This window comes from Crinia signifera, chromosome 12, assembly GCF_055691185.1.
Source record: "Crinia signifera chromosome 12, ASM5569118v1, whole genome shotgun sequence".
NCBI lineage: Eukaryota > Metazoa > Chordata > Amphibia > Anura > Myobatrachidae > Crinia > Crinia signifera.
Genome location: NC_139228.1, coordinates 76,333,434 through 76,349,472, shown reverse-complemented (window position 1 = coordinate 76,349,472; position 16,039 = coordinate 76,333,434). Strand labels below are relative to the sequence as shown.

Below are 16,039 nucleotides of genomic sequence, written 5' to 3'. Positions count from 1 at the left end.
TAAAGAAACTGTAGGAGTTGAGCAGGCCTTCATCCACAGAAGATCTCTGCAAAGATCCTTCAAAAACAGTGTGCAAGTGTACTTAGAAGAATTGATGCGGTGGTCACACCATATATTGATTTAAATTTCACTTTGCATTTTGTTAATTGATCAAATAAACTATTAACACTTCTATTTTAGAAAGCATTCTTATTTTAGCTTACTGTAGCAATTTGCCCACACCTGGCCAAAACATTTGCTCAGTACTGAATATAATTGTACAATAATTGAGTGCCATTCTACAATACAAACTATTTGTTTTTAAAACGGTCCTGTCACATAGTTCATGGTCTCTTTTGTTACCAAAAAATGATTAATATATTTTCCGCGCACACGTGAATAGAAGTAAAATGGGGAAATGTGGCTAGGGTCTATCAGTTTACTGAATGTTTGAAAATTTTTAATAAACGTGTCCTAAAGACTCAGGAATAGTCAACACAAATGATTAAAAAAACAGATGTTTTTAAAATCATATTGTTTGTAGTCATGAATATTAAAAAAATTTTTTTACTTATGCCCTAAAATAGTTTTAAGTGTACAGTTTAGCATTTTAACGGTAATAAAAAATGTGAAAATTAACATTCAATGAAAAAAATCATGCACAGTATCTTTATAAAAGTACCAACTGAAAGACCCCTATACAATGCATTGGTATTTAATGTATGAAAAACAGCAAAAAAATTTATAAAAGGAATGCCTCAATAATTTGCTCAGCAAAAAACGTATGTATATGCACATTTAATGAGATTAGTATTTCCTGTTAGGTATAAAAACAAAGAGCGGATTTTGGGTCTGATCATTCATTTAAATTCTGCTACTGCCTTAAAGGGATACGCTGTCCTTTTAGAAAATTAGGCAGAAATAAAAAAGGAAGGCAGCGCTATTGAAATTGAAAAAAAAAAGCTGTTTTATATGGTTATCGAGTCCAGTGATGCCTCCAATCACCGCATGTATTTCCCAGATGCTGGTGCCTCCTAGAATACAGCTATATCTGAAAGTACCTTAAGGGATTCAAGCTGGCTCTCCACCGGTAAGTTACAAAGTCCCTTGGGTCCTTGACGCGTTTCACCGCCTTTAAGTATCGTCGGCGGCTTCCTCAGAATAAACCATATAAAGCAGCTAAAACAGACCAAGTATTACTTCCTTACTAACATGTTTACAACTACTATGGAAGGACACTAAAGCATTTCCTTCCCTTCTGGGCATTTCTGTGAAATTTGTGTTCAACTTGCTTCCGTCTGACTACCATCCTGTCAGCTTACAACTAAAACAAAATCCCAGCTGAGGAAAGTGTGACTTTACATCTTGCTAATCAGATTCTACCAAAATTCCAGATGTGAGAGCTATGCAAAGCATTTAACATCCTGCTTCTATGGACATATAACATAATAATAATGACATTTAGATAAATTATGCAAGCCTCAGTCTATTTAGTACAATTACTAATAACAGTTTTGTTATTTCTGTCGGCCAGTATATTAAAACTGTATTGTATTATTTATAATATAAATATTTTTTTCAATTTCAATAGCACAGGCCTTCCTTCTTTTGTGGTGTCTCATGTTAGGTGTATAATTCTGTAGGCTAATTGGGGACACATTACACCTTCTACGGAGGACAAGTGGAGAAGTTGCCTATTGTAATCTATTGGCTTCTAGCTATTATGTATGTAGTACACCCTATAAAATAGTAGATACAATCTGATTTGCTATGAACAACTTCACTTATCCTCTCTGTTTTATACAGCTCTCTATGAATCTCCACCAATCACCTCACAAATCTGCCCTGGCTTCTTACAGCATACATATCCCAATTCATAAATGCGGTTTAATTTTTCTTTGAAGCTTTAAAACATGTAAACAATGTTTTTTTATTGTAAATTGACCATAATGAAAAACAAAAAATGGCCCTAGATTGACCTGTACATTCTTCTTAACTGCATAATTCTATTTTAATAAGAGACAAACTTTTGACACGCTCAGGTGGTGGTGTTAATATAGCATGTGCCAAATGGCATAACTGAATTGACTTTGAGTTCTCTATTTGATAATAAATCAAAACATGAGTTTCTCCTTCTACCTGTAGCTGAATTACCCATTGAGGAGCTTAGTTATCCTCTGAAACTCTGGAGGGTTGTTTATCATAAAGAAATGGACTTCTGTGGACATTTAATAAACCAGCTGCAAATTGATGTTTTATAATATAAGAGTCAAAAGAACAAATGTCTACAATTTATAGAAAGACATTGTGATTTTTTTCAGAACTACACATTAGAATGAATTACTAAACATACAAAAATTTGCAGAAGTGTGCATGTATCCAAATTAAAAAATAAATAAATAAAAAACATTCTCTATTAAGGAATCTAGGCAAATGCTTGTATACAATTTTAAACTCTAGAGGAGAAAACTGAATAATCTGACAAACCTCACAAATTGCTTAGATGCTAAATTATTCAAACGAGTCATTGTAACAAAATGAATTCAAAAACCTTCAACATAATACATCACTTAAAGCTGCAAACTCTGGTACATTAAGTTTGAAAATCGTTCATGATGTAATTTCTCAAATGGTTAAGAGCAAAAAAAACCCCGAAAATGTCAGTTAGGGAGGCGTCAGGTGTTACTCCTCTAAATAAAGATTAAATTACTTTAAAACTAAAATAAAATCACCATCCTCTAAAAGCCCCTGTAAAATATAAGTGAATACCCCAAGTTATTTTGGTAAAAGACAGACAACCCAATTGAAATTAATTTTAGAAAGCTCACAAAAAATATTTGGAACAAGCAAGACTGAAATCCCACACAACATTAGAAAAATACTTTGGAGACAACTGCTACTTGTATTTTATAATATATATTATACTTTTTTTTGTTGTTGCCATTATTATCTTTGAAAACAAAATAGGCTTATATAGAAGTAATTTGCAGATTCGGAGTAGCTTGTAATTATTGATACTCATAAATTAGTGAGTGGAAGATCTTGGCATATTTTTACCAGGTAAAATGATCAAGAGCAGATTATACATTTTGGCACAGAAAACACAACTCATCTTAAACTTTGAAAGTTGTGTGGACTTGCCAAGTTTTACACTTTAATAAAGGAGGTATAGGTCCTAGTGCACATTAGTATAGCCGATGTTGACCAATTTAATGTTCAAGTGTTCATTTCATGTTTTGGATAAGAATTTTAACATGACAAAAAACAAAACCTTTTGCCTGGAATTAAATGACTTGAAAACAATGAAAAGTTTTACCTCTCACATAGTGAATCATACAATTACCACAGCAACCTGGTGCCAGTAATACCAGCAGATCAGCTCCCCTGATTGATTGTGCCTTATTTAACTCATTAAAGAGGTTTTCTGCAAAAACATCTAATTTGTGCTTAAGTGTCTGGTGATAACGTCCCAGACAGTCAGCTCATAACTGTCATTTGTTAAACTCAGACTGTTTCTTCACAGTTAGGGGCTGATTGGGAGGAACGTTATTACCGGACACTATAACTCCACCAGGCTTAATAATTCTGCTCCAAGAGAGTTTGAGGAAGGATACCCTGGTCTAACCATGAAAGGCCAGTAAGTAAAACACTGAACTTTATTCCATGTCATTTATTTCTACAAAATGTATCTTGTTAGAATGTGGTGGAATTCGCCTTCTAAAATGGTATTATCCTACTAAGGTTACTTTGCCCATGTGTCCTGCCTATGTGACTAATGGTCTCCTAAAATACATTTTAAGGGTAATTATCACCATACTCCATAAGGCATACTCTCACTTGCCAGGAACCTTCTGGATTCTATTTCATCTATAGTAAACTTTTCTAATAGACTATCTCTAGAATCACCAACAGTGTCAAAAAGTTTTAAATTCAATTACCCTAAGCTTCTATATATACCCCAAAAATATTGTCCCCAAGGTTTAGAATTGTAGATTTGCTATGGTTTAGAATTGTAGATATAAACTACAAAAACACAACACTATACCATATATACTCGAGTATAAGCCTACTTTTTCAGAACATGCTAAAAAAAGCCCCCCCTCGGCTTATACTCGAGTGAGGGTCCCACTTGAGTCCATACGTTTTCCCAGTTTTTTGTTGTAAAATTAGGTGCCTCGGCTTATATTTGGGTCGACTTATACTCGAGTATATACGGTTATTTGCTTTATGGTGCCAGAATTATAAGAGTGCCTTTATTTAGAAAGCACTGAACTGATAGTATTGTTCTTGGTCAGTTTAGAATTTTCGCATAATTTTTCCAATTTTGAAAATAGAATTTAATAAAATAATCACAGGAATAGATAGCAATGTCTTATACATAGAGCTTCTGCCATCTACCTCTTTGGTATCAATAAAACAAATATCCAAATGCTCTCTGGCTACACAGAATTTGTATAGCATTAAATACTTTTTAACATTTTGTTAACTTTTTAAGGTTTGTGTCCCTGCAACCCTAGTTTTTGTGTTTAAAATTGGGCATTAAAACTGAAAATGTATAATTCTAATTTAAAATCAGTGATAACTGCAAAAGTATGAAAACAGTGTGATAATTCGACCTTAGAATTAGTGCAAGCGACAGACTATCTACCAGTTATTCATATTTAATTTAATGTGTTCAGGTATAAATGTCCTTTGGTTTTTTTTTTGGTGTTTTTGTTCATTTGTTTTACTAATAAAATTGAATAGCTGGTTCTTCTGATAAACAAAAGTATATCTAGATTGTATACACATAAGGCAAATGGCAAATATATTGAGCAATCAGGTAGCAGTTTCTTAGAACAAGAGTAATGTGATTGGTCAGTTAGTGAACTTGAATCAGACACAGAGCAAGCCAGTACTGGTTACACAAGTTACATTTACCTTGTACTACTACTTTCCCCCTTACATAGAGAAAAGGGGACAATTGCTGTGTAATAAAACACACACTATTCAGTAACCAATTTACTTTCTTTCCACTAAAAGAATGGCCTGAAAAAACAAGCCAGTTTGACAGCTGAGAGAATTTTTTTATCATAGAGAATACTAGAAAAATAATTTGGTTGAATGCATAAAAATTATGGGCAAAAAAATGACGATAGCGAATATCTACTCAGGAATTTACATAAATGGGAAGTGCTGGCAAAATGCTAACAAATTGGTGATTTAATTGTTGGATAATATTATAAATTAAGTTAATAAAAGAGGGCATTCTCAGTCTGCAACAGGTCATTTTAAACACAAATGAGAAAGGCAAGAACACAAAAGGAAAACAAAATCTGCCTGACCTGGCAGAAGTAGTGACACCTGTCTGGGGTTGACAGAGACCTGTGTGACACATTAAGGCATTTGAACCAAGCTTGGTCCAGTCATGCACTAACACACATCCTTGCAAACATGACTTCTGACCTGATGTACTGGCTTATGTTTCCCCAAAATATATATATATACATATTTAATATATATACTTTTTTTTATATTTATATATATATTTATGTTATTATATTTTTTCTCTTTTTTTTATTACTGCTCATCTCTAACGAAGTGCTGTGCTTTCATCTGCTGAGTGCTGTAGCCAGTGTCTTTTCCTGAATCCAGAGCCAAGAGGCTACTACAAGGAGTTTCCCATCTCCCCTCTGTGCTTGGGGATGCTGCTGGGACGATATCTGAAACAGTCTTGGGCCGCAGAGACCTTGTACTCTGACGCCGCTAATGCATGTCAATGTGTCCTTCGGAAGCTGTAACTACTGAGGGTTCTTCAAGATACGGCCATGTCTGAAATCATACACATGTCGGCACAGGAATACTAGCTCTGGGTCGGTGCTGTCTGGAACCCTGCGATGTACTGGGGTGCAATACTCTTCTGAGGGAGGGACAATCAAGGCCTTCCTGTTTGAGCAGCCCTCCTTTCGAAGCTTTACCAAGGCACAAAATCTAAAAGGAATTGCACAGTCAGAACAATATAGTTTCTTTCTCTAAAGATGCATATTACAAAAAAATACACTAGACAAACACATGTTTTAAAGAATATATATATATATATATATATATATATATAATATTACACACACACACACACACATATATATTTATTTGAGGTACGCAAACAACTGCACTTGGTATGGGGGTAGTCAGCACCCTACTGGAGATATACAAAGGAAAAAGTATACCAGCGCAGGCTGAATGAAGTATAAAAGACTGTTTTCTCAATTTAAACAATTTTTAAAAATAAAAATTCATAATAAAGTATAAGAGAAAGACATCAGTATCAATGTAATAGGGCTAAAATACACTGGACAATATGTATGGGTATATCCCAGGAAAAATAATTTTACCAATATCACTAGGCAGCATGTAAATATTACCCATTCCTGGATCATAAACGGTTGTATCCAAATCTCTAGTGCTTTAGGAACATCCTGTGGTCCCACAAATGTTAGCAATATGATTATTCCTCAGGTAGAGCGCAGGTTATTGATCAATATTATACCTCAGTTATTAGATCCTGTCGTGCTTTAGGAACATGCTGGAATCCCACGATAGTAGCACAAGGATGATTCCTTAGACGTCGCAAAGATGGTCAAAGAAAGCTGGAATGCTAATCTGGATAATACTCCCAGAGGAAAAGTATACAGATCAACGCATTTCCCTGGTTAAATGGGATACCAGATTTTTCAGGAGCAAGTGTATTTGTGATGAAATGAGGCTCTATATATACCCCTTCTAATTAGGAAAGGGAAGCACCTGCAATAGGTGGATTAGTAACAATGAGAAAGTTAGGAGTTATGGTAGACCTACCTTCGGTTAACTCCTTTTCCTCGAGGTTCCTGGGACCACAGGGATGACATTGGGGTTGTAGGAGGATCCGAAGGCACCAATCTCCAAAGCTATGGGGCCTCCAAGCATGCCTTGCTCCTCTCCCCTACAACCACGCCTCCGTGCACAGATCAGTTCAGTAACAAGTCCAGCAGGAAGCAGAGAAGGAAAGAAGAGAGATTATGGACACTGAATCATACTTACTCATACAAAGAAAAGGGACCAATGACCAAGTTGCAGACGTCCCCACCACCCCAGGCGTATCAGGGTGGGCACCCTGTGGTCCCAGGAACCTCCAGGAAAAATGTAACTCCTAATTTCCTCTTCAGGGTTCCTGGTCCCACAGGGATGACATCAGGGATGTCCAAACGCAGTATTATTTAGGGTGGGATGAGGCCTGTAGGGGCAAAAAGGACCTGGCGACCAAAAGCAGCATCCTGAGAAGCAAAGGTGTCAAAGGCATAGAAATTCAGAAACATGTGGACCGAGGACCATGTTGCTGCCTTGCACAGCTGTTCAGCAGAAACAGCCCAACGTGCAGACCACGAGGGATCCACTGACCTAGTGGAATGTGCTTAGAGAGAATTAGGAACTGGTTGACCTGCTTTTTCATAAGCATGGACAATAACCAGTTTGATCCAGCGACCCAACATCTGTTTGTGTGCTGGCCATACCTCTTTTATGACAAACAGAGAATCTGAACATCTAATAGATTATGTATGAGCAACATAGGTTTGAAGAGATTGCACTACATTTCTTTCAAAGATAAAGATGAAGCATTAAAAGCCGGAACCACAATTTCTTAGTTACTGTGGAATTTGGACACTACATTCGGCAGATGGGAAGGCATGTGGAAAACCAAGAATGGAGAGCGACAAGATAATGCTTGTAAATCCCAAACTCTCCTGGCAGAGGCAATTTCCAGTAGAAAAGATCACCTTACCCGTGAGACATTTTAAGTCCACTAACGCTAAAGGCTCAATGGGAGGCTAAGAAAGAGCCTTAAGTACCACCGAAAGATCCCAAGGAGCAATTGGAGGCATATATGGTGGCTGAATTCTAAGTACCCCTTGAAAGAAGGTACACACATCTGGCAAGATGCGATCTGTCTCTAAAACCATATTGATAATGCAGAGACCTGAACTATTAAGGATGCCAGATGCAATCCCAAATCCAGACCATGTTTTGTCTAGCTGTACTAAAGACTTTAGGGTACTTGTGTATATGCAGGGCACCCAATTTACATATGTACGGCACCTTAAAAAGGTAAAAATTAACTAAGGAAAATCGCATTGCACCGCAAAATTGCATGCGATGTGAATTCACTATGCAGAATAGCCCACTAAGCAAATAGCTTAGTAGGTGCCCTGCAAATACACAAGTACCGACTTTAGTGTTGTAACCTATAGAGTCACAGCATGAAAAATAAGTAGCCACTTGAGGGTCCTGGGACCTTGCCCTGAACAATGGTACCTTGTGGTGGGATGCCATGAAGTCTGCACCTGGTTTGCCCCACTTCTGTACAATTAGGTGAAACACCTCGGGATGAAGAGACTACTCTCCTGGGTGTATGTCCTGGTGACTTAAGAAGCCCGCCTCCCAATTTAATACTCCCGGGAGAAGCACTGTCAGGATGGCTGGTACATGACTTTGGCCCACAGAAGGATCTTGGATATTTTTTTTAATGCTTTTACACTTTTGGTACCACCCTGGCAACTGATATACACCACTGTTGTTGCATTGTCCGACTGGACTTGGACAGGTCTGTCTTGTAGTAGACTCTGAGCCATCGCTACTGCATTGTATTGTGCTCTCAGCTCCAGGACATTGATGCATTAGTCCATATTCCCTGGAAGGACTGTGATTTGACTACAGTGCCCCATCTATACAGACTGGCGTCTTTGGTCAGAAGTACCCACTGTGGGATCCAAAAGGGACGCCCCACAGTGAGAGGATTCTTGTCCAACCACCACGTTAGAGAGACCAAAGATGTTGCGGGTGACCATCCCATCTCTGTCAGATTCATTTTAGAAAAGGGTGAGAGTGAAGTTGAGCCCACTCAATCATGTAGAATGAAGACACCATGAGCCTTAGAACCTGCACGGCATGATGAATAGTGACCCTGTGCGGATGCAGAAATTGACAAATCTTTTCCTGCATAAAGCAACTTTTTTCCTGAGGTAGGAAAAGAAGCTGGGGCTCCGAGTCTAGGAGAGCCCCCAGGTGTATCATCTGTCTGGATGGAAGCAGATTTCTTCAGATTGATCAGCCACCAGTGTCTCTGAAGAAAAGTCCTAGTGATTTGAAGGCTGAGAAGGACCTATTTGGAAATTATTAGTAACAGGTCATCCAAGTAGGCAGTCACCCTTATGCCCTGATGACGCCATGATAACCACCATTATCTTTGTGAAGATTCTGGGAGCAGTGGCTAACCCGAACGGTAGGGACCCATAATCGCGAAGCAGAGAAACTGCTGATGTGTTGCTGCAATGGGAACATGCAAAAAAGCATCTTGGATGTCTAGTGACACCATGTAATCCCCGGCTCCATTGTCAACAATGGTATGCAACGTATCCATGTGAAATTTGGATACCTTCACAAACTTAAGGTTGAGAATGGGTCCGTATGTTCCATTCGGTTTGGGTACCAAAAATAAGGTTGAGTAATAACCCTGTCCCTTTTGCTGTGGAGGTACTGCAACAATACTTTGCGATAGGAGTAGGGGTTCCACTATCTGCTTTATGCAAGCTGCCTTTCGTGAAGATTTTGGAAGGCTCGTATGAAAAAAAAAAAAAAAAAAGAGCTGTGGTGGCCGTTATTTGAAGGACACCACATATCCATGAGTCACCACCTCTTTTACCCAAGCATCAGTATTGGTTCTGAGCCATTCCTGGGCAAAAAAGGAGAAGACGGCCCACGACCTTGGGTCCCCCAAAGGGAGGCTTGTCCCATCAGACTGTAGGTTTGTCTGACTTAGCAGGGGGTTGTCTAGTGCCGTGTGATGGGATGCGATCTCACTAGTTAATTTATGCACTGCACCCTGGAGGCGGATCGCATCGCATGTCACACAAAATTGCATGCGATTATGCTTGCGTTGCGATTTAGAACAACACCCTCAGTGTACATGTCTATGTCATGTAATGGGATAAAGCACACCCCCACTATCCACGTCACCCCGAAGCGTGGCGAGCGCAGCAAGCCCCGCGAGGGGACACATTACGCGTCCTCCCGACCTTTACATACCCCCACTATCCACGTCGGCGTGGAGTTGAGTTTATAAAGTGTGACAAACGCGCAGTGAGCAACCGAGCCCGAAGCATGGTGAGCGCAGTGAGCACCGCGAAGGGACACGGAACACATGTAATATAATCAGTGTGCGCTCACCACGCTTCATGCTCGGTGGCTCGCCACACTTTCTAAAATCAACTCGACGATGATGTGGATAGTGGAAGTATGAAAAGGTCGGGAGGACGCGTAATGCGTCCGCTCACCATGCTTCGGGGTGACGTGGATAGTGGGGGTGTTTCAGGATCACATTCACACATACCATATCATACATCTGAGACATTAATGATGACATGTGTTAACTGTATTTTAGTTAATAATAAAGAAGAAAAGATCACATTAACAAATAATAATATCAATTTATCATGACAAAAGAAAATAATAAAGCAGTCATTCTTCTGATTCTCCATCAGCCTTTGGTAGAAGTGAAAGGGCATAAAGAATACGCTCAAAAGAGTTTTGTGCGCCTACAGTCCTTTCGCCAGATAAAGTCCTGCAGGTAGGATTCGAGATTCTGGCACGCGGTGCCTCGTTGACGTTTGTTGCGCCATTTACAGGATCCCCACAGCCGTTTTGTGTGTGAACCCCTGTCTCCGGATCTACGAAATTGAACCAGTGGTTCACCAGAGCATGGTGGTACCCTGCCTGCTCCAGCTGCTACATATTATAGGCACGCCAGCAATCGGCGTAGATGTTCATCCCCGGTTCAATGCTTTGGTTTATGGCGGCCATCAGGGTACTGGCTTCACATCTTTGTACAGGTGTCGCAAAGCACTCACCAGTCTCTCTGCAAATGCCTCCGAATAGCCACTGCTGAGGCAGCATCCGTCCCACATGGCTCATCCTCTGTACAAAGAGACTCTCGTCGACTTCTACGATTTTCCCCAGGCCGCATCATCAGGTCCACAGTGCAGGTCTCACGCATAAGATTATTATACTGTTTTATTGGACAAGTTAAGTTGACGCTCACAGAAAGAGATAGTTGTGAGCCCCTCCGCCCATGAATAAATAAACCTTACAAGTGTCCAAAAAAGGTAAACGGCAACCAAGGAACCAATGTGCCTCACGCAGGCTCACCATCTTACGGCACAATTTAATATGGCAGTGCCACGTGCACTCCTTCATGCTGAGGCGCATTGGGTGTCCGTTTATACAATTTTTTGTCCGTGGCAGCAAATGGTGCTGCTGGAAAAATACCACTGACGACTCCTCTGTCTGCGGCAAGCTGAAAACTGACAGGTTCTGCATCCATTACACTGTCACTTCACCTTCAATCGCATCGCGGCGACCGCCATATTAATACACAAGTACCATTAACTAGTGAGATCGCATGGCACGGCACGAAACTGTGCCATGCAATGCGATGCGATTTCAGAACACCAGCGTTCGTATACGAATTGGGCGCCCGGCAAATACACAAGTACCAATTTTTTCCCCAGAGTTTTCCACTGTTCATGTCGGACTTTCATAATTTTGTCAGAGTGAGGCAACTTAGATCTAATTATTTTGTGTGATTTAAATACAGTTTTCTTAGTAACAGGGGCAGATTCTTCTTCATCAGGGAGAAGTACTGGTTTAATTGCTGTTATTAGATCTGGAATATTTATAATGATCACAGATAGATTGTCTGTGTCACGTTCCTCTGAGGTATCTACCTCCTCCCCTTTCAATTCAGTGTCTGAGATAACAACACTTGTTTAGGCCTTTTAGACCCTCTTGCAAGTTTTTTGACAACCTGTGTCAAAGCTTGTACAGAACCAGCTAGGGATTCCACCCAAGGGGGAACAACTGGTGATACAAGTTGAGGCGCAGAGGCCACAACTGGATTTAAATGGGTACTTATAAGTTGTGAAAATGCTGCCCAAGAAGGCTCCTCAGCCTATGGGGTAGGCAGAGTCTGATGGGGAGGCCACTGAGAGACCTGCAGAACCGCAGCAATTGGCACAGCGGCCCTCGTGGATAATATCCTGCTCAGTTAACCCTGCTACACATAAAACACATGAAAGCAGTGTAGGAGGAGAGCGTTTGCTAGTCATGTTTAGCAAACAACACTCGTATCGGCCACAAATGAGCCTCTATGCCTTTAAATGGATGACTATAATAACCCTGGCCCTTAGTACACCTGGTCCCAGGTGAGCAGTAGTGATTGACACCAGCAGTAGGGAAATAGCAGTTATAACAAAGTTAGCAGATGTTTGTTTGATGTTATGAACACAATTTCTGCAGTCACACACACACACAGCAGAAATTAAAAGTGCAACAGCAAGTACAATCTACAGCGGTAGAGCACTATTAACACTACATGGTCAGCAACAGAGTAGGTCACTAGCGACTGGTTTACAGGGGAGACTTGCCTGGCATACAGTAGACCTGTCCAACTTTCAGAGAAGACTTCTTTGAGGGCTGATTTAAACAGCATTTGGGCAGGAGCACTGGAGTAAAACTGGCGCCAAAAGCCGAGGGGAGGGACTGCAGGCAAGCGTCATCTCCCACTTACTGGTCTTCCCCGCTGGTATAATGAGCCTGTGTACAAATGGAGACCAATTCCTTGCCCGATGGGGATTAGTCTCCTGCCTGCGCTCCGTACCCTGGTGGTATAGTGGAGCCCCTGCTATTGTGTGCAATGTCCACGGTCATGGACAGCGATTTCTGCGTAGAAAGCACATACCCTCCCAAATCTCCGGCCACACGGTCCTGGAAGCGCAGCTCTGGCTGTGCCAACATCAGGGAGCACTTCCGTCCACTGTCCCCGGTAGGCATCGTTAGCTGCATTGAAATAATGGACACCGGCAAGGGTGTCAGAGTGGCAGCGCAGGAGTAATTCTGACTTCCAGCACCAACCGTTAGTAAAAAAAAAAAAAAAAAAGCTGGGGATAACCTAAGGCAATTCCTGGAGAAAAAAAATAGCGCACCTGCTCCAGGTACAGACAAAAAACTGATGTTCTGTGCACGGACGCAGGGTTATAGGGGAGAGGAGCAAGGCCCCAAAGCTTTGGAGATTGGTGACTAATCCTCTGGATCTGCCTACAAACCCGATGTCATTCCTGTGGGACCAGGAACCTGAAGAGGAAACCGTCAATAAAAAAAGCACATAAAAAATAAACTGTAAAACCATCACAATAAGTCATTTAATTCAGTATAGAACTGATAGTGTTTCTATAAGTTAGTCTGATTTGTTCTAATGAGTCATGTGATAACAATAGTTCAAAGACCTTCCTGGATTTGTATAGAGAAGGGGAGCAGAGGTAATTCAGATGGATCCCTAACATAATTTCTACCTGCTATGAAAGCGCAAGGTCATTCAAATCCTCTGATCTCCCTTATAAAGGGTCCTTGATCGCGCTCCATTGCCGCTATATCCCGTTCCCTAGTTGCTGGGATACAGTGTCCGCATCACCACATCGTCCGGTTACGTGACCCCCGTCCCATGAGAATTGTGGGAAATGTAGTGCATAAGGATGTCAATAGCGGAAATCCCATTTGCTAATGTCCGGTCACGTGACACGGATGTGTGTGGAATTGTGGTCCATTGTAATTCTATTCTCACTTAGTCCCGGAGAAGCCCATGACATGACTTCGATTAATAAGAATACTGGGTAATGTAGTTATTTTAGCTCTTTCAGTATAGTCATTTTAAGCATCACATACAGTATCACATAAGTGCAATGACAGTAATTCATAAGCCCATTATAAAGACCATTTCCTGTAATAATCATAATTTTAAAGCGCAATGGTGATAAAGATATGTATGAAAATGATATATAGTGGACAAACATAGGATCATTTTACTCACACACACACATATATATGTGGCACAGCAATCCACCAATTCCACTACACAACAGCATTATACAGGAGACAAAGCGTGCAGCACTCCAAGTTTCATAATAAATGTAGAAAGTATTTAATTAAAAACCAGCAACGTTTCAACATGTTGTCATCAGGCTAACAAAGACATAAATAAACCAACCTCGCTGAGGACAGCAACACATTTCTGCCCTGTCCGGAGTCCCACATGTAACATCATCAACAAGCGGCCCGTATAAGTTGGCACGCTAACCAGGTAACTATGGCAACCCGTTCCAAGTAATGAAATACAATAAAACAATACAAAGTCATAAAGTTCCTGCTATAGATGTAGAACAGTTATAACGTAATATTCGTAGTATTTATACAATTTTAGTTCACTATAGAATTCAAGACATGTTGCTAGAGGTTCCTATTCAACTGCGCAAATAAAGCCATTTACAAATAGACCAGAGCTGGATTACATATATCATAGCAATGAAACAGTTATATGCTAAAGACGAAGGGTCATTTTTTATCTAGAGAAAAAAAGAAAATACAACTCCTATAGAAGGAAATAAGCCTCTATTGCCGGCACATGGCCGATCGTCCTATAACGGATTGCTTCCAAAATGTGTTGCGCGACCGGTTGGTTGCCCTTACCAGAATTAATTTGGTTGCCCTTACCAGAATTAATTGCAATTTTCATCGCCTTCCAATGAGAGGTCATGCTTTCTTGGAACGCCTGCTGGGTCTTACCTATGTAGGCAAGTCCGCACTGGCCTAAAATCTGGTTAATAGTGTATCTTGTACATGTCTAATAGTTAGTAGACGACCAGTGTGAGGCCGCAACGTTTAGAATTGCATACAATTTGATCACTCATCACATAGTACTTTTACATCATGGAGTCATTTTTCATTTGCACTTTTAGACGTCAAAGTTTCTCTAGCAACTTGATCTACTTTATTATGGTAATTCATTAATGCACTACTAATACAAATTAATTCAAGCCTGATGAGTGCTGCCTGAGTCATTAATTTCTTGAGAGATTGAGGATTATATATATATATATATATATATATATATATATATATATATATATATATATATATATATTCACACACACAATAATAGATGCATAGGTATGGCACTCATTTTTGTCAGAAATCAATGACAGTACAGTCGTTTATTGTATCACCAGGATCCAAAAACATAGAAAAGTTCATACCTTATAAAACACCACCTGTGCTTGGATTGCTGAGGTGTCCGCCGTTCACGCCTTCCCATCCGGCGGCTGTGTGTAACTGACCAGGCACCCCGCTACCTATCGTATTATTTTTCATCACGTCTGCTGGATTCAGTTACCACACTTTCAGTAAATACACTATTCTGGTGATGAAAGATTCTTTTTTCCCTGAATGCTTATCTGGGTAAAGTGAAGTGTCTGTTTATTAGTATGGCTGAAAGAGGCATTGTGGATGCAGATATTCCATTCAACCCTACATTGTGTACAGTAGGATATATTTTTAGCTACACCAATACAGAGGCTGAAAACATTCTTGAGAAAGAATGCCTGAATGAATTATCTGAATCAACATCTCTGGAAATTATCTATAGAGATTTAGGGGGGTTTTCAATGTCAGGGGTACGGCTGTCCAGCAAGCTCGACAGTCGTGCCCCTGACCCGTTCTCGCTTTGCTCGACTGGAGCTCGGCAGTCGGGATTCAATGTCCTGGCCGCCGAGCGGCGAGAAAGGGGCGTGGCCGCGAGTTGATGACGGAAATAGACGAGCTCCGGCCGGGAGCTCGCCTATTTCCGGCTTTTCTCTGCTGAACGAGCCCGACAGCTTGTGATGTCGGGCCTGTTCTGCGAAGAACCCGTTCAATGCTGTCGGGGAAGACAGCATTGAATAGGGCCCCGCAGCCATCTCCCCCATCGGGAGATGGCTGCGGGAGCACGACCAGGAATGAATACCCCCCTTATTAAGTTTGAAAAAATGGGAGATGACTTCCAACTAAATGGTATTTGCCTCAGCGATTATCATTCTAAAATGATTCCCAGAGGATTTTGTATGAAAAACTGTCCCACTATAGGGCGATATGATCACCTATTTTGCAAGAAGTGGGTAGGGATTTT

At 40.5% G+C, this 16,039-nt stretch overlaps 1 protein-coding gene across 6 annotated transcripts in view; it reads right to left on the bottom strand.

Moving 5' to 3' along the window:
- The window catches only part of BAHD1 (bromo adjacent homology domain containing 1), a 172,432-nt gene that overhangs the window by 68,615 nt on the left and 87,778 nt on the right, over positions 1-16,039 (bottom strand). For 3 of the 6 annotated variants that reach the window (XM_083166234.1, XM_083166235.1, XM_083166233.1), the window contains exon 7: positions 4,061-5,949. The exons of the other annotated variants lie outside the window; for them this stretch is intronic. In XM_083166234.1, the coding sequence (XP_083022360.1) occupies positions 5,760-5,949 (190 nt within the window). In that variant the 3' untranslated portion in view covers positions 4,061-5,759. Of the gene's footprint in view, positions 1-4,060; positions 5,950-16,039 lie in introns of those variants that run through there. 6 annotated transcript variants of the gene reach the window in all.